This window comes from Typopeltis vanoorti, chromosome 10 (genome assembly GCF_054136105.1).
Source record: "Typopeltis vanoorti isolate ZY-2024b chromosome 10, IOZ_Tvanoo_1.0, whole genome shotgun sequence".
NCBI lineage: Eukaryota > Metazoa > Arthropoda > Arachnida > Uropygi > Thelyphonidae > Typopeltis > Typopeltis vanoorti.
In genome coordinates, this window is record NC_143558.1 from 119942634 (window position 1) to 119963343 (window position 20710).

Sequence of the window (20710 nt, forward strand, 5' to 3'; positions counted from 1 at the left end):
AAAGAAGTACTGGTGGGTGGATTGATGCAGACTTATAAGAAAGTGTGCATACTATCTCTGCTATTATTTATATATGGGGCATATCATGAAAGTGAAGTGGCATTTAAACCTGATAAAATTTATATACTCAGCTGCTCTTTACTTAGTGCAAATATACTTCTATATAAATCTTGAGTCATCTGGATTCTTTAAATTGAATTACTGCTGTAACATTTGGCATGAAATTTAGCAGTACAAAGACAATGAAAATAGAAATGTGGAAAAATATTCCTATTGGAGAACCTACTGAATAAATAAAAACTATTTTAGCTATTTAGATATAATTGTTAGTGAAGATGCCTGTTTTAATAATTGACCAACAGAATAATTAGAATGAGAATAGTGGGGACCAGTTATGAGGTGTATGATTAATATTTACATTAAATTTATATTAACAATTAACATTTATATTAACAATTAAATGGATTATGATAAAGAGCCAAGAGGCTATTTTTTTCCGGTGGCATAAATTAAGTTAAGGGGATAATAAATCCCTCATTATTTTAATGCTGGATACGAAACTCAGAGATCGAAATCTAAGAATTTCATGCAGAAGAACTTTTAGTGAGTCCAAGCGTAAGTTGATACCTGGTAGTACAACACTAGCGTAACTCAGAGCAAAGGTGGAGCAAGAACCACCACTGTCCTTAATATTTTCTCATTATGTAAAATGCAGCTCCTAGGAGATGTATCACTGTTTTACATTATGAGGAGAGGTCACTACCCAGACCGGTTTCGACCTTTATTGAGGTCTCATCAATGAGTAGGTAGACCTGGATAATACCAAGGTTTAAGTGAACCGAACTTACATACCTTTACTACACGAATTGCCAGAAAGGTGTACCCATATATATTATTACTACGATAAAGAGGCTATTTTTTTCTGGCGGCGTAAATTAGGTTAAGGGGATAATAAATCCCTCATTATTTTAAAGCCGGATACGAAACTCGGAGATCGAAAACTAAGAGTTTCATGCAGAAGAACTTTCGGTGAGTCCAAGCGTAAGTCAACACCTGGTAGTACAACACTATGGTAACTCGGAGCAAAGGTGGAACAAGCTCCATCACTATCCTTAATATTTTCTCATAATGTAAAACGCAGCTCCTAGGAGATGTATTACTGTTTTACATTATGAGGAGAGGTCACTACCCAGACTGGTTTCGACCTTTATTGAGGTCTCATCCAGGTCTACCTACTCACTGATGAGACCTCTTTATAGATTTATATTTCAAATATAAATGTATATAGAGAGGGTTTTGTCAATATAATTTCACTTTAACTTTTTGTTAGGTAACTAAGCTTGATAGAGATCCATCCTCAGGTACAGCATTACAAGAGATTAGTTTTTGGCTTAATCTTGAGCGAGCACTTTTGCGTATACAAGAGAAACGAGAAAGTCTTGAAGTTGCTCTAACGCTGGATATATTAAAGAAAGGGAAACGCTTCCATGCCACTGTTAGCTTTGATACTGACACAGGTATGTTTATTTAAGTTTTTTAATGTGCAAAGCTCTTGTTATGGTATATTTATCAAAATATCTATATCATTGAATGATTTATAAATGATCAAACATTGAACATAAATGATTAAACCTCTAGCCTTTCCTTGCACAAACATATTGCATTCATAGTCTTCAGCTTCCAAAAAAAAAAAAAAAAAAACACTTTTCCACTCAACATTAGATCTGCTAGCCAAAGAAGCAAGATATCACCTTGAAAATTACACCTACTACCACTAACTAATGCTAATTCTGTTGCAAAAGTAAGATTGTTAAAACAACTAACAAGAAGTAGCATGAAATCAGTGAAATTAATGAAAATAGAAAAATAACCACAATCATCACCAGACTAAGGACAGAACATTTTAAAGGCATGAAAATTCTGCCAGACGGTGCTAGAAGCTATGAAATATGCAAGAATTGTCAAAGAGTTGAACTAACACCTGCCCATACCTATTCTTGTCCAGCAATTGCCGCTGTTCCACAGAAAATTTACAATAACCCAATAGAAAAGCTGTACTCCATCAAAGTTCAACAGATTGCCAAAGTAGTTCTACAGGCTCACGGTCATATCTAGAAGCTCTTCAATGGACTCAACAACAACATTAGATCTGCTTGTTCTTTAACATGTCATTTTCATTTGAAACATTTCAACACATATCTCTCTCTAAAAATGCTTAAATTCATTCATAGGAGTGTAGTATGGTTAATTGATGTCCTTCTTTTAAATATTCACTGATCACTTTTCATAGACATTATTTTTGTCTTCTGTAGGTATTTTTACATGCACTATTCTTTGGAACTTGCTGCCATATTGTTCTGCTTTGCTTATAAGTCTTTAAGAACGTCAACACCTGTTAGTCAACATCAATTTACTGTCCATCTTCAGACCTCTTGAACACTCCTCTTTCATTCCATCTTCCTCTATTTTTTTTGGAACATCCTCAGATTGTTTTTGCCAGAGACATTCAGATGTTCATAAATGCTACTTTCTTCATGACTTCTGGTCCACATATGGCACCAGTGTATTATAGATTTTGCAGCCCCACCTGTGTAATTGTGTTGCGGTGCAGCATAATCCTGAAAAGTTAGTAAGAAAAACAGGGAAGGATCTAAAATCCCCCAATAAACTATCATCCGATTTTGGACAAAATTCTGGAAAAGAAATTCTGCAGGATTCTGGAAAAATTGATTAATTCGTCTTTTATGGTTTCTGGAGAGAAACAACCTTTTTTTCCAGAACAAAGTCTAATTTCCACAAATATCATTCAACAACTGATTGTCTAGTCAGATTGGAAAGCATCTGTTCTAGAAACCTGATTAAAATGTGAGCACTTAGTTTTTTTTTTTTTTTTTTTTTTTTTTTTTTAGCTGTGAAACAAAAAGACTACAACTCTTCTTGGAGATTTGGAACATTGATACCTACACAATTTGGTTTCAGAGGTTTTTCATCATTAATAACATTTTATCCAACTGAATCTTCTAAGTTCACTCTCTCCCAGCTATATACACAAAAGGAAAGAGTCCTCCAAGGTTCAGTTTTAAGTGTCATGCCTTTTACAATGAAGGTTATCTCTATAACCAAACGACTTCTAATTGTGAGTAATGCCCTCTGTTGGTGACTTTATCAATTTCTTAATATCAGGGTCATACACTTTGGGAAAATTTGGAGAAAAGAGCAAAGCTAATAATAATGGCAAATATCTGTTGGATTTCTGCTCAGGACATGGACTGGTTATTACTAACACCATATTCCAACATAAAAATGTGCACAAATTCACAGGAGAGAAGAGGCTAGGAATAAGAAAAGTCTCATTGACTATGTTATTGTTGATAGTGATGTTTTCTCCCTGGTGCAGGACACCAGAGTGTACAGAGGATTTGAAATTGCAAGTGATCACTATTTAGTCTTGAGCAGGATAAAATTGAATTTCATATTGAAAAGAATAACATGTAAGAAAGTTTTAAAGCGAATAAAAGTTGAGCAGCTCTCAGATATGAACTGTAGACTAAAATACAGAAAGATTATTGAAAAGAAAATGAAAGAGTTTGAGAACAGGAATCAAACCTTGGAGATTCAGTGGCAAACTCTGAAGGAAACATTGATTGATTCTGCCAGAGAGGAATGTGGTGAGGTTGTGTGCAAGGATAAAAAAATCAGAACTCCCTGGTGGACACAGGAAGTTAATGAGGCAGTGAAGGAAAAGAAGAAAGCATATCAAAAGTTCCTGGCAAATAAGTCAGCTTTTACTCTTACAGAATACAGAGACAAATGTAAGAAAGCTAAACAGTGTGTAAAACTAGCTAAACAAAAGTCATGGGAGGACTTAGGCAAGAATATAGAAAATAAATATCAAGAAGGTAGCAAAATATTCTGGAGGTTGTTGAAGAAACTTAGGAATGGAGGAAAGAGTGCTGTAAAAGGAGTTAGAGATGATAAAGGTGACATGAAAACAGGATTAAAAGATATCCTTGAAGTATGGAGTAATTACTTTGAAAAACTGCTAAATGAAACAAGCAGTGATGACAGCACAGTGATAAAAAACACTAACCAGGCATGCAGTCAGGAATACATATCCATACTTGAAATGTGGAAAGGCAGCAGGAGTAGATGATATTCGACCAGAAATGCTGAAGTATGGTGGTATAAACGTTTTACAGTGGCTGCACTGCATAGCTCAGAAAGCCTGGACAGAGGGACGAATTCCCGATGATTGGAGTAGAGCTCTCATAGTACCCATATATAAAAAGGGAAATAAAACTGAATGTGAGAATTTCAGAGGTATTTCCCTACTGAGTGTTCCTGGCAAGATCTATGCAAGTATACTTGAGAAACGGTTGAGAAGAATTGTGGAAGAAAAGCTTGGTGAAGAACAAGCTGGATTCAGGCCAAATAGAGGCTGTCAGGATCAGATCTTCACTTTACGACAAGTCGTCGAGAAAGCATGGGAATATAACAAAGATCTGTATTTAAGTTTTGTCGATTTGGAAAAGGATATGACAAGGTGCCAAGAGAGAAGCTATTCAATACGCTGCAGTTATATGGTGTCAATGGGGCATTATATCAAGCAATACTTAGTCTTTATTTGAGTTGTAAGTCAGCAGTTAGAATTGAAGGAAGTACAGGAAGATGGTTTAATGTTAAATCTGGTGTGAGACAAGGATGTACATTATCCCCTTTGTTATTCATTGTCTATATGGATCACATTATGAAGGAAAGTGGTATTAAACCTGATATCAAAATTGGAGATGTTAACGTCAGCTCTTTGCTTTATGCGGATGATGTTATACTTCTAAATAAATCCGGTACAAGTCTGCAAGATTCTCTGACTAAATTGAATAGCTGTTGTAATAGATATGGTATGAAGGTCAGCAATAAAAAGACAAAGACAATGAAAATAGGCAGAATCATTGAAAATGTCAAGTGTGTTGTGAATGGAGAACCTGTGGAACAAGTAAAACATTTCAGCTACTTAGGCACGATTTTTACTGAAGATGGTAAATTAAATATAGAAATAGGCAACAGAATCAGCAAAGCTGGTATGGTGGGAAGTCAATTGAATAAATTCATATGGAATAAGAGAGAAATTAATCGGAACACTAAATTAGCTGTATACAAGACAGTGTTCAAACCAGTTTTAACTTATGGATCTGAGAGCTGGGTCAGAAGTAAAAACACTTGACCAAAGACTAGAGACCGCAGATATGAGAGTCCTGAGAAAGATTAGAGGCGTGAACAGATGGCATCAATGACAATATCATATTAAAAATGAGGATATTAGGAAAGAACTTGACATTGTCAGCATCCAGGAATGCATTAGCAGAGCTAATCTCAGGTGGTATGGTCACTTAAATAGAATGGGAGAGGAAAGATTAGCAAAACAAGTGTTCTCTGCCAGGTTGGCAGGAAAACGACCCAGAGGAAGACCAAGATATAGGTGGATTGATACGGTACAAAGTGCCTTAGACGATAGAAATATAAGATCTGATAATGTTGGGGTCTTGACAAGTAACAGACTGATTTGGAGGAAAATTGTAGATAGGAAGTTAGTAATGATGTAATTTTTTCAGGTAGTACTGTCATATCCTGTACACCACTTGAGGGTACATTGCAGGAATTTGATGATGTTGATGAGAAAAGATAGCTACAGCAAGCCTTTGACTGTCTTTAAAAATGGATGCTTGCAGATTGGTTCAGATTTCCACAGCAGAAGACAGTTTGTATTCATTTTTGCTGTAGATGTGGCTGTCATTTACACCCAGAACATATACTAGAATAAACTTTAATCCCAGTTGTACCAGAAGCCATGTACTTGTGATTCACATTTGACAAGAAGCTTGGATTCAGCAATGAACATCCTTTACACTCTGTCTTCTACCTCTTACAGTGCTGATAGACCTTCTTTGCTTTGATTGTACTGTGCATTGATTAAACCAGAAACTTGCTTCGCCATCAACGGCTGTATGCTTTGAAAAATAAAATCCCTCTGCCATCCCACATTGTTGGCTGTTTACCCAAGGTGGTAGAATCTGTACAACACTCATCAGACTTCCACAGGATCCTTTTGTTTGCAAATAAAAGCTCTTACAAGCTCTGGATATTGGGGTTAACAATATTGCACATATTCTTCTCCGTATGGATGTCATGTCCAAGAATATCTTCTTTTACTGCATGTTCCCACTATATCCTTCCATCTAATCAAACTTATGTAAACTCTCACAAATAACGTACTGACAAATGATCTACTCACAACCAATAATTCTCTTGTAGCTTTGCAGATTATAGTACTCTCCACTCTTCCTACTTTTTTGACAAACCATGCAATACTCTCTTATTCCAGGCTACAAGATCATCTACAACCAGTGCCTTAAACATTGATCTACATTCTATACTTCAGTGGTGCAAGGACAACCATGTCATATTCAGTATCACCAAAACAGTCTTGTCTTTTCTCTCACAAAAGGGGATCTTAACTCTCTGACTCTTACCAAATGACCAGACAAGATTAGATCTCTCTGCTTAGACTAACATTTACCTCCAGTCTCTCCTGGCATAAACACATCACATCAATAGCCTCCTCAGCATCCAAAAAAACTAGGCTTTCTCTTTCATTTGAGAGGCTATTTTACACCCAGCCACCTCTTAACTATACACAAAACTCAAATCTGCCCATTCTTAGACTGCTGCTCACATGTTTGAGGTGGTGCGCCTAAAACTTCACTTGAAATCCTTGACATTGTCCAGAGGCAAGCAATCAGGCTCATTGATGATCCCTCTCTTACAGATTCACTTCAGCCTCTATTTTGTAGTGTTTCAGCACTGTGTATATTCTATAGGCACCTCCATAGTCACTGCTCCAGTGAATTGGCAACCACCATTTCTCCGATTTCTCTTGTACCTGTTCATATATGAGCTGCCCAGCATCCCATTACTATTCAGCTGTGAACACACACAGAACCTGCTTTTATGCTTTCTCTTTTATTCTATTCACCAATGTCCTCTGAAACAGGCTTCTTTATGAAGTATTCCCAAACACCTACAACCTGCAACTCTTCAAAAAAATAAAATAATAAATAAAAGAAACTTCTATCTGTCCTCATCTCTACCTTTCACACATCACCAATGTGCTTATAGATTTCTCAAAGTCTTGTATATGGGATCAATATAAAAAAAAAAAACAATAAAATGAAGAGCTGAGATTAATATCTTCAATTTAGATATCAAGTTTAATACCACTTTTCTTTATAACGTAGTCCATATAGATTAGTAATGGCCAACCATTTACATTCCATGCAACAGTTTTTTTACTTAAGAGTTCAGATGCACCATACACCTTATGTATCCTTAAAAGACTTCCTGTAAAAATATGGTAATATAAGCACATGATATATTGATTTAATATAAAAACAAGGCTTAATTTTTGATAAAGTACAAAACAGCATTGCTCACAAAGGACGAACAAAGCACGACTTCGTATTTCATGAGTATCAATTGTAAACTGACTGACAAAAACCTGTGACATACTGCTGTTGCTAATGCTTGGTGCCTCAGGAATTACAAGTGAATGTGTAAAAGATGTGCAGAAAACAATAAAATTGCTAAAAGTAATTACTAAGTTTTAGCTTTTTTTCTACAAATCGACTTTTGGTCAATACTTTTTGCATAAACAGGCTTAGTTTTTTCTTATTATCATTGGGGTCTAATGCACCACTTCTAACAATCCCATGCTCCACTTTTGGCACATGCTCCATAGGTTGGCCATTTCTGATATAGACGATGAATAACAGTGGAGATAATGTACACCCTTGTCTTCACACCTGACAGCATCATCAAACCATCTTCCTCTATCTCCTTTATTTCTAATGCTGATTTACAACTCAAATATAGACTAAATATTGCATAAAATATAATGTCCGATTTTCACCATATAACTGTTGGGTTTGAAAAGCTTTCCTTTGGGACCTTGTCATATGTGTTTTTTAGATCTATTAAACTTAAATACACATCCTTGTTATATTCTCATGACCTCCACTATTTGTCTTAAAGTGAAAAATTGATCCTCACAACATTTATTTGGCCTGAATCCCGTTTCCTTTTCACAAATTTTCTTAGCTGTTTCTCAGTTATGCTTGCATAAATCTTACTAGGAACATTTTAGGGAAATGTTTCTGTAATTCTCCTTGTTTTATTTCCTTATTTTCATAGATCATAATATGAGAGCTCTACTCCAATCTTACAGAACTGGACCTTCTGACCAGGCCTTCTGAATTATGCTGAGTAGCCATTGTAAAAGTTTTATACCTCCATATTTTAATATTTCTGGTTGAATATTATTTCTCCAGCTGCTTTTCTCACATTTCAAGTTTTTGATGGTTTTTCTACTTCAAGTATTGATATATATTCCTGATTGCATTCCTGTTGAGTGTTTTCTACCATCATGTTGTCACTGCTTGTTTCATTTAGCAGTCTTTCAAAGTAATTACTCCAGACATCTAGAATACTTGCGTCTTCAGTTTTCATATCACCTAAATTAATGTGAAGTCGTTAGCTTTTATATGAAAGTAGCCTAGTTGTGAAGATTATTCACCTGCAAGCAATGGGATAAAGAATTAAACAATATTGTAATTTCTTGGAAAGTTTAATTTTATTTATAACAAAGTGAAACTTTTTGCAATATAACTGGAGCTTGCGTGCTCTTTGCAAAAATTCATTTGAAATTTTATCTGCATAAAATCATCTTTAACTAAAGATTTCTTTAACATTATACTTTTCTGCTTTGATATACTGTATCATTACACACTTCTGATGTCTTTTGGAGTGTGTCAGAATCTCAGGTCATGTCACTTAGTTGCAGTTGGCATTCTGTCAGATTTCCAAACTATAGTGATTCTTGCCTTTCTTCTAGGAAACAGACTGGAGAATGCAATGATAGACATAATACACTTGCCTCATTGCTTTAACTAACTTGGTATAAAGTTAAATACCTTTGCAATAGCACTTAAAGCTAACCTAAAAAAAGATCAAGGCAAATCACCTCCAACTATACCAGGAACAATGCATCACATTGTGAAGGTAATTGCAATATGATTACCTTTCACTATAAAGATAATCCTGAACAGCAGATACCTGGTTTCTGAAAGTATTCTCCTCCCCCCAAAAAATGCACTTAAGAGATGTGATCTTGAATTAACTCCTGTCTATCATTTCTGCTCCTTATTCTCATCTTGCACCATTCCATATATGAAATCAAGTATGAATATAAATAGTATGAAATCAAGTCCATATTCAACTCTTTCCAGAAAAAGGAGATAAATGTCTGCCAACAAGTTATCACAACTAACTCTAAAATAATGAAGAAAGTAATTCACAGCCAACTTCTTCACTTGGAGAACTGTCAGCTGATCACTGATCATCAGTACATATCCACATCCTTATCCACCTGCTTCTGGATGCCATGCATGGAAATTTTGGAGACAGCTATGCTGTTGCATTTATTAACTTCCAAAAGTATTTGATAGCGTTCAGCTTCAAGGGCTACTCTGCAAATTGCCTTCTTATGGTCTCTCTTCCACCTTTCATAATTTGATTGCTACTTTTTTTCTCATGTTGTCTGCTGCATGTACTGGTGAATGGTGTTCGTTAAATAATCTTCTCTTCAAGGATTAGGCATTTCATCTGTTCCGGCTTCACTGGTCTTTCCACCTCGTCTCTGGTCTTCCTTTCTCTCTCCTTTTGTCTGTATCTATCCACCTCTTTTGGTAGCTGATATCTCTCCATCCTACATATGTTATATTATGTTATAATTATCTAGTTCTAAATAACCTAATTATGTAAAAATGACCTTGCTGACCTTATACCTCATTAATTTTGCTGGTATTAGTGCTTTTGATGCCTCCTACTTATATGATAAACCTTACAGTGCTTAAACATTCCAAGCTAGTATCCTAAATACTGATCTCGATAATACCTATGATTTAATATTAAGGTACATAAATCACATAGAACAAATTGGTAGTAAATTATATTAACACTCAACTAGTTTTGTGAACTATGGTTCACTTCTTCAGGAAATAATTTTCCTGAATGAAACAGTTAAGTTTTAAGCAAGTGATAATTATCATGCTAAACAATGGAATGCATGCTTTTGCTGTTGCAAAACCTGATGATTAGTGATGTTGTGTACTCCTGCTGTCTGCATGCATCAATGTTTTATGTGAGAATTCCAGACTTGCTGTAAGTTATGCCTTGATTTTTGTTCTGTTTTGTATATTTTAACATTTGAGATTACTCTAAAATTTAACTCTGGAGTATAAATTGTAATCTACATAGATCATTTCAGTGTTGTTGCCATATTATTTTGTTTTTGGATTCTGTTTGTTTGTGTGTGGGTGGGTGGACAGGTATTCTTGTAAAAACTAACTTTCTTAAGTGATAAATGGAGGTTTTGGAAGCCTAAGAAGACTTAATCTTATCAAGGAAATACTAGTGGTAGTAGTGGGCAGTAGATGGCATTGGTGTAGATGATGTGGTGGAGACGGAGAGTTGTAGTGTGGGTGCCCTCCCTCAATGTGTCTTTGGACTCCCCGGAGGTGTCATGTAATAATAATAATGTATCTTTGAAATCTTGTCCATGACTGATTAAGCATAGGGGAGAAGTACTGCTCCTCTGTAATCCTGTTTTCTTTGTTTGCTTGGTGGCCTGGGGGGGGGGGGGGGGGCTATATCTCTTAGGGTTCTTATAATGGCAATTTTTTTTTCTTTTCTATTGAATTGTGATGGGATTTGGTGTCCAAGATCTTCCATGTGAGTCAGCTTCACATAAGCTGAATAGCAGAGTTTGTTTTGCTCCGATAACTGTGAGCATGTCTAAAAATGGTAAAGATCTGTTGATTTCTAATTTAATAGTTGAGTGGCAAATTCCTGTAATTAGTTAGTAGAGCTAGACCAAATGATGAAAACATCATTGACATGCTGTAACCATCCCTTGTGCTCCGCTGGACTCTAAGGCTTATTTCTCAAATCACTCCATAAACAAGTTTGTTAGCAGTGGTGACAGTGAACAGCCTGTTGCTAATTCCTCTTTCTGTTTGTAAAATTTGTCTTGGAATTTGAAGGTGTTGCTGATACACTGCTTAAAAAAAAGCTTCATGTCCAGAGGAAATAGATCTTGAAGTAACTGTTCTTTCTGCTCTGGATTCATTTTTGGAGCTCCATAGATTCTTGAGGATCCAGGAATGATTAATTTTGGTGTCCTCAAGCTAGTTTACTATGTCTTTAATCAAATTTGTTGGTCTTGTTGTGAGATTGTAATTATGGGTGATAGTCAAGTTGAGCATATGTCTTCAACTTGGATCACTCCACTGCCAGATGAAGGTCCCCCCCCCCCCTTATTTTCTCCATTCCATTATGTTTTTACCTTTTCTCATCCATTACTTTCCAGCATTCCTAACAATTTCATATTGCCATCTTTTAATTAATCTTACCATTTGTCTACCACCATCCACAGGTCTTCATTCTGTCAATAATTTAGACCATTTTGCTTTATATTTGCAGTGTGTCCAGCCATCTCCATTTGGAATGCATAATATATCTGATGTCCTGTACACCTGTTGATCTTATCAAATGATAAGATATCTTTAAGTGTGACCCCCAAGCATATTCCTTTCTATTATTTTCTGGATCACTTTTAGTTAGTGAATCATTTTGTGTTGAGATCCAGGTTCACTGCCATATGCAATTACAGATGAGACACACTGATTAATAGCTTTTCCCTTCAAACTAATGGGGACATCACCCTTTGAAGATATATCTTTCATCCTCCCAAAAACCTTACAACCTAGCTGTATCCTTTTTATTTCTTCTATTTGCCATCTTCAATTTTTATGATTTGTTCCAGATAAACACATGAATCTACCTTCTCCACTTCTTCCAGTATAATTCTTTTTTGGTGTTAAATTATCATTCATCATTACTTTCATTTTTGTTTGAATTCATCTTCAACCCAGTTTATTGGACACTTGAGCTAATTCTCTTAATTTTATTTCTAGGTCTTTTGCATCTTCTTCCAAGTTAATTATATCATCAGTAAAACATAGATGAGTTAGAATATTTCTGTTAATTTTAATTCCTGCATTCTTCCATTCAATTCATGAAAATCTTCCTATGAGGCAGATGTAAAGAGTGAGATATTGTAATTCCTTGTCTTATTCTTTTGCTTGGAAAATTTTCACTTACACAGTTAATTAACAGATGGCATGAATATATATATTTCAAGATTTCTCTATATGTATGTTCTATTCCCCGTTTTCTTTGCTATCCTAAAATTTGTGTCAAGTATGGATTTTAGAATAGCTGAGGCATTTGATAGTCAAATGCTTTTTTTGAACTCCATGAAGGCTAAACAAAGAGGTTTATTATATTTATTTGTCATTTCTAGGAGTTCCTAAGATTACGGACATGATCAGTGATACTGTAATTACATCTAAACCTTACTTGCTGGGTTTAGAGTTAGTCCACCCTTTGCTTCTATAGCAGCAACTGTCAGTCCATGTCAGTTAGAAAGATTCCCACTAGATTTTGGTGCATTGCTGCTGTAATTCCTTCCATTCTTCCAAAAGAGCATTAGTGAATCAGTCGCTAATGTCAAGTTCAACACTCACCTCATTAAACCATTTCTTCGCAGACATCTCTTTGTGGACAGGAACATAGTCAAGTTGATACAGGAAGAGGCCTTCACAAAACTGTTGCCATAAAGATGGAAGTACACTAGAATGTCATTATACGTTGTAGTGTTAAGATTCCCCATCACTGGAATTAGGACCAACCTGAACCATGAAAAACATCCATAACCATGATGTCCCCTCCATCAAACTTCACAGTTGGTAGAACACATTAGTACAAGTAGTGTTCTTGGCATCTGCCAAACCAGGCTCATCTATCAGACTGCCACATGGTAAAACATGATTTTGTTTTACCACTTGGCATTTCTCTTGATGTTAGCTTCGGTATGGTTGCATGGCCATGGAAACTCATGTTCTTCAGCTCTTCACAAACATTTGTGGTGCTGGTATTGTTTGCAAAAATGGTAGTGATTTGGCTGAGGACAGTCATTTTGTTTGTGCCATGTGCTTCAGTATTTTGTGGTCTTGCTGTGAGTTTATGTGGCCTACCAGGTTGCACTTGTGCTTTTGTTGTTTCTAGGCAATTACACTTTGCAATAGTATCACTTATAGTTGGTGAGGGCAGCTGCAGAAGGTTCATGACTGACTGTTGTATCAAAGATTGCATCCTCTGATAGTACTGTGTCAAAAGTCACTGAGTTTTTCAGTGCAGTCAATTTTACTCTTAATGGTTGTGAAGATTGCAAGATCTGTGTGCTTCCTTTATACCCATATGAGCCACGTATATAGGCATATACATAACCATAAAGGGGTGAAATGGAAGGAAGAGGAATGGAAGTGTTCAGAACTTCCATTCCTCTTCCTTCCATTTCGGCTTAACCTACACCACCATGTGACACAGCAACAGCTATCACCCATTTACAGTTCAGCTGCTAACCCATTGAATCTGCTACCCACTCACCCTATTTTTCACCTGATTCTGTTCTTTAGAATAATCTTTCTCATGAAGTATTCCCCAACAAAAGAAGCTCCAGCTCTTCAAAAGGAGCTAAAAATTCTTTCTCTTAACTCTTTATCCACACACAGCATCAGTGTGCTATATGTTCTGCAACCTATCACACGGAAGTAATCCACTAACACCTTTTATTTCCTTAGGGAGTAGGCAAGGCTGTTTTAGCCCTGTTTAACTTTGGATGTCTGGAAGACAGTCAACCATTAGCCAGTCAGAGATAGTTGGCCCAAGATATCACTAATTTGAAATGGCATCTGGTGAAGACTCTGGCAGACAAAGGTTGCTGTCTCATGGTCCCTAAGGTAATATATTGTCTGAAATAGTGGGTTCTACACTCAGTTTTCTTAACTACCATGTGAAAAACCTTGAGTATCTGTGAGGAAAAAACCTGTTTGGCCATGCCAGAGATCACTTAACTGGAGAACTGGTTGATGATAGGGTTAGATAAAGGAAAAAGTTCATTTAGTTGCCAACTACAGTCAAACTTGCAACACTTTCTTTGGGTGGCCTAGTACTATGGACGCAAATGTTACTTACACAGGGCTGCCCAAGCCTTCTTGGGAACAAGTATTATCCCTGAAATCACAGGTTAAAAATCGTACTTGATTAATACTCTTACTCTTACAGCTTCTTTTTAATATACTAATATTAAATAAAATTTATTTTATGGATATAACTTCATGTTACAGGTTTGAAGCAAGCATTGGCTACTGTAAATGACTACAATCCTCTTATGAAAGATTTTCCATTGAATGATCTTTTGTCTGCTACTGAACTCGACAAGATTAGGGGAGCTCTGCAAGCCATTTTCAGCCACTTGCGCAAAATTCGTAGCACAAAATATCCTATACAAAGAGCATTACGACTTGTTGAAGCTATATCTCGAGATCTTATGGCACAGTTGCTTAAGGTATGACACGTATGTATAAAAAATAAACTTCAGATGTAAATTATATTTGTAAAATATATGATTAAACTTGACCATAAATTCTTGTAGATAAGCTTGTACATTGGTTAGACACTTCTAATTTTTTAGGAAATGACAATGTAAACTAAATTATTGATTATAAAAATTTTAATTTACTAGCAATGTAACACTGCCTATATTTTGGCAGTGTTACATTGCGATCAGGGATCACAAGACAGTGATATTTACATGCAGGCACTCGCACTAAGCAAATGAGGCTGAAGAAATGCAACTGTCTTAGAGTCCCAAAAGGCGTTCCCTAGCTGGCTGAATTAGGTTATCTTGGCCGTTGGGCTGACGATCTTAAAATGTATGCTTCCCAAATTTGGGGTAGTCTCGTGCACCCAAATTGTTAAGGTTTGGGAAGTTTTTTGCAGCTGAGGCTGATTCAAGGAATAATCTTTTATACTTACTATGGCCTAATAAAGTGGCCTTCTTCCAGCATATTCTTGGCGGGTGTCCAATGCATGATCAGCAAGTCCTGAGTGGCTGTATTGGTGGAACCGGATGTTGTCATTGTGTTCGGATATCCTGATATTAGCTGTCCTGCCTGTTTGGCCATAGTAGGACAGTTTGTTTGCAACTGCAAGAGACCTGGTATACTCCAGTTAGGTCTATTTGGTAGAGCAGATAAGAGATGCCAATTTCTTATGTGGTTTGTAACTAGTTGTGAGGTCATATTTTCTTAGGATTTTTGTTAGTTTTTCGGATGAATCCTGGATATATGGAATGGTGATAGATTTAGAGTAATCTCTGCCTTGAAGTGGAGGGAGTTGTGGTTAACTGGTTTTAATATTTTTTGGGGGTTGTAGCCATTGGCTAAGAAGGTGTTAAGGATATGGTTAAGTTCAGTAGTTAGAGCACTGCTATCTGAATTGATATATATTATTGATATATTAATGAAAATATACCTGTATGTGTATATTTTCTATAAACAGGGAAAGCCAGGGATCTCTATCAGGCTGGCGTGTAATCAGTGCCTAGGAAAGGGAAACTGTTGTTGTTGTGTTCCTTTTCCATGGTGAACTGGATTCTGGGGTGTTGAGAAATTGTGGAGTGTATCCAGGCCATGCAGCCAAATGGCAACCACATCATCCACATAGCATAGCCAAACAGTGAGTTTTTGTGTGGCAGAGTTTAAGGCTTTTTCTTCAAAGGTCTCCATAAAGAAGTTGTTTTTATAATTAATAATTTACTTTACGTTGTCATTTCCTAAAAAAAATTAGAAGTACTTGACCATAAAAGAAAATTAGCACTTTCATGATTAAAATTAAGAAGCACTGTAGGTTTTATTTTGTTAATTTTAGTGAAATTTATAAATGAATGCATTCCTATTACCATATTAAGGTTGGCATTAATTCATTTTAAAGTAATTTTTTTTTTTTACCTTCCAATTTGCTTACTCCTTATATAGAGTATTTTATTTTATTATTTTTATGCAGGTTCTTGGAACAAGAAGACTGATGCACATACCCTTTGAAGAATTTGAAAAGGTAAAATTCAGTTGAAATGTTGATGCATATTAGTTTTTTTGTTCTGAATAAACATTTTAATTGAGTGAAGGAATATACATAGAACCCAGATTTGTTTATCTTTTATCTTAGAGATATGGTGAAGTATGCATTCTCTTCCTCAGATTTAAAACCTATAGAACTAGGGCAAATTCTTCAGAGTTCTGCTCACAAGCATGAATAATCCCTAAGTTGGCAACTAACTCCACCTCCTGGAAAATTCATAGATTTGTGAAGAATTAGCAGGCCTCTTGCTTAATAATAATTATTATTACATGACACCTCCAGGGAGTCAAGACTTATTGAGAGAGGGCACCTACTCTACAACTATCTCCACCACTCAATTCACCAACTATACCGAACTGAACTACAATCATCATTTATACCAATGCCATTACTGCCCACCACCACTAGTATTTTCACAGACAATCACAAACATCCATGCCCACAGCAGGATTCGAGCCTGCAGCCTTTTGGCTGGAGAGTGGATACACTAACCACTTGGCTAAGCAGGCCCGCAATGTAGCCTTCCCCTGGTATTTATTTAATTAGACCAGTTACTCAGATTTTTGCAGCCAAAGCATACTTTTGCACTAGCTTACCTGTGCTGAAATTCTGAATATTACTGAGCAAAGTTAATTAATGAATTAAAAAAATCAGTATTTTAGAGAATAGAAGTTCCATGAGTTGGGCTCCAATGGCAGTATGAGGTTTCTTGAAGGAGCCGATCATGTCGATATGAAACTTAATGAAATGGGGAAATTGTTTAAAACCATTTGCTTAGCTGAGGTAGCTTAGTTTGCTATATGGTATAGAATTCAAATTTTTGGCAGTTTTAGACAATAAATGATAATATATCTTCTTATAAACACTTGAAAAGTATTATTAAAATGTAGATGTGAACAACATAACACAGAAGCAGACTCTTTGCAGCAGTAATTTATAATTTTAAAATTATATTTAGCATCACCGACACAATCAGAAATCACAAGTGTATCATCCAGTTGAAGATGTGTGATTGATATGAGAGGGATCAATATGAGAATAGAATTAGATGAACTCTCTTTCCATGGCTGTATTCTCATTGAATGTGGCCATGGGATTGGAGATTAATCCGTACTTTACAGTAAGCACAAAAAAAATGGCAGTAAACCTAACTATTTATCTATCTCAGCACTGGCTGTCTGAAAGTAATTGGGGGGGGGGTAGGAAAGGCAAGATAGTCCCATTAAATAAAGGAGGCTTGAAGATAGAGCAACGTAGACTGATGTAGTAGATGTAGACCGATCAGAGTATTGGTTATGTGATTGGAAAAGTTGGTTAAGGACAGAATTTAGCAATGGATGAATAGTGAATGATATTCATTTATGGACAGCATATCTTTATGAAGTAGAGATCTCATCTTAGTAATTTATTCACTTCACTGTAGAAAGTGATAGTTGAGTTGGAAAGGAAATGACTATGTTGATATTGTTGGATTTAGCAAAATTACTTGACAGGTACCATGTGGAATCCTATTACATAAGTTGGAGCAAAAGGGTATAAACAGGTATCTGTTGACATGCATGAGAGTGGCTAATAGTTAGACATCAGAATGGTATATAATAGTTGAACCAAAAAAGAAAACAGATGACCAATATGTCACAGGGCTCTATACTAGAGCTATTACTATTCATTTTTACATTAATAATATTGGGAATGATGGGTGGGAAATAAACAGTTTATGCTCAACTACTGCTCTCATGCAGTAGTTAATAAAGGGGATGTAAAGATCTTGCAAAATGATATAAATAGGCTGAGAGTGTGGCAAAGGATAATTGCCCAATTGAATGCATCAAAGTGTTTAAGAATAAGCCCTTTAGGTTGAAAGGATTGAATATCAGTGTATTGAATAGATGGAACTGTATTGCAAGAGATGGGTTAGGCTAGTGATTTAGGTGTAATGGGTAGTTGCAGTTAGGACATTGCAGATGTGGACAAAATAGCTGAAAGGACTACTTGGATGTTAAATACATTGCTAGCTGGGAAGGGAAAGTTATCCCTTTTGTAAAGGCTTGATATGACCACATTTGTATTGTTGTGCACAAATCTGGTTTGATTTTTTTTTTTTTTTTAAGAGAGAGAGAGAGAGAGATGTGGGGGTTGAGACTGAGAGGTAAATGAGCAAAATGGTAAATGATTTATGGAATGCTATCAGTGACAACAGACCAAAGGTATGCGTTGCAGAGTTTGAATGATAGGTGGAAAAATGGGATATAAATTACTAAAAAGGTTTTAGATGCTGGAGAAATTACTCGCTCACCACTTCTGGAAGTAGGGAAAGAAGTGGTGAGTGAGTAAAATGAGTTTTCCCAATGTAGTTGTGAATAATGCTCTGTTAGTGAATGGTTAACAGATATTAATAGGCATTGCTTGTGGTTAATGCAGACCTCACACAATAAATGTCTTTTAACTCCATGAAGATACCTGTGTGATAATACAAACCTATGAAAGCATGTGTGTACTTGGTTAAAACTATTAAGAAGGGGAGAAAAGCTTAAGTATTACAATAAAAGTTGAGAGAACCTTACTTTACATTTCAAATTGTTTCTCACACTTCAGAAATACAGTCAATCATTGTCATTAAAATAGTCAGGTTTTGAAGTCTTCATTGAATAAACATTTCTGTTAGAAGATTGTTTAGTGTAATAAGGGAATTATCTCAAAGAATATTATAGCTTGTCATCCCTGTGTAGGACCTAACTAGAATTATTTAGTCAACATGTAATTTTATAATTTGAATATAAATCTTATATTTGGAGATAAGTTTCTCAGTTTGAACAGTGAGTTTAACCAAATTCAGAAAGTTTGCATGAGATTGGATAAAGCATGGAAATTTATTTGCAGTCAGCTGGAACAAGAACTCTTGAAACATCTTTGGAGCTGTTACTGTAATATAAATAGGAATCTTGTGTACAGTGGTACCTTGGATTGCGAGTGTTTTGCAAGACGAGCAAAAATTTTTAATAAATTTTAACTTTATAAATGAGCGAGGTCTTGCAATATGAGTACAGTATTACCTATACGTTTTGTCTGCCGAGCGTCACATGATCACAAGCTGTTCGGGATTGTGGGTAATCGTCTTGCATGCTTGATCTCAGTTGGCATACCTCATTCGTATAGTCAACATTCATGCTAGCGTTGTGACCACATGTGTGCGTAAAGCATTTTTTTATTTTGTGTCCAAATGTAGTGACCGTTCTTTATTAACTGTGCTACGACAATGGCCCCAATGAAGAAAAGGGTCGAAAAGGAAGGCGGTAAGAAGAAGGAGATGATTATGGTGGAAGTTAAGAAGGAAATCATTGGGAAGCACGAACAAGGTATGCAAGTGGCTGCCATCGCAAGATTTTATAAGAAGTCTAGGGAGGTGTGTAAAATGTGGGAAACAGTGCAAAATTTTGTAGAAAAGCACCACCCGAGTAAGACTGTGGCAGTGCAAGCGATGAATCTGTTTAACGACAATGCAATGTCATATTTCTGTGAAATCCTCAAAAGGAGACAAAAACAAGTGTCATTGGATAGGTTCCTTGTTAAAGTTGCACAATAAGAAAAAGAGTCAACAGATAGCAGTGATTCCGTTAGTGACAATGAAAGTCGTCCTACCCAATACAATTACTGTAATATGTAATTGTAATGTAATTAATAAATTTGAACATTTAAATAATAAAAATATAAAAAGGTACATATACTGTATAAGGTATACGAAGGTATATGTATTTTTATTAATAATTTTTATATGAATATTTTTGAGTTTTGGAATGAATCATCTGAGTTTCCATTATTTCTTATGGGGAAATTCGCTTTGATATACGAGTGCTTTGGATTACAAGCACGTTTCCGGAATGAATTATGCTTACAAACCATTGTATTTCATGTTGATTTAGTGAATGATTTAAAAACATTCAATTTAAATCACTTGATCATTTGCTGAATAATCAGCTGAAGTGCTTCCAAGGAACAGATTGTGTGCGCTTGTGAGTAGGCCTTGATCACCTGGCATTTTTAGGATGTGTAGTGGATTAAATGTAGCTTCCATTATGGATTTATGATCTAGCCATCTTTTCTGGAAGAAATCCGGACTATCAGTTCTGCATTTTATATCAAAATCAAAGGATACTATTTGTTGTCACTTATTAGAGGATAAACTGAAATCTGGGAATAAAGTTTTTAAGAAATACAAATACTTGCAAATCTTGATTTCTGATTTTTTTTTTTTTAATGGCAAAAATGTTAATATATACTGCATTCACAAATATGGTTTAGTAGAGAAAAAAAATGTTGTTTCAAATATTGGTTTGAAAGAATTGGAGATGATCTACCCACGGTAAATTTCTTTTTTTTTTTTGAAATATACTTCATTCAAGCTCAAAGAGGTCTTCTAAAAATACCTCTTTGAACTTGAATGAAGTATATTTCAAAGTGCAGGTTTCTTTCGCAGCTGCTTATGGTTTTATGGCTATAGATAAGTTTTACTGTATTGAGGGTTTAGGACCGTTTTATGAAAAGAAGGGAAAGATGT

At 35.7% G+C, this 20710-nt stretch overlaps 1 protein-coding gene across 1 annotated transcript in view; it reads left to right on the plus strand.

Moving 5' to 3' along the window:
* Dhc64C (dynein heavy chain, cytoplasmic) overlaps positions 1 to 20710 on the plus strand; it is a 1087706-nt gene that overhangs the window by 84858 nt on the left and 982138 nt on the right. Inside the window, exons 5-7 of the mRNA XM_090398628.1 lie at positions 1331 to 1517; positions 14361 to 14581; positions 16081 to 16131. Of these exons, the coding sequence (XP_090254754.1) occupies positions 1331 to 1517; positions 14361 to 14581; positions 16081 to 16131 (459 nt within the window). The remainder of the gene's footprint in view (positions 1 to 1330; positions 1518 to 14360; positions 14582 to 16080; positions 16132 to 20710) is intronic.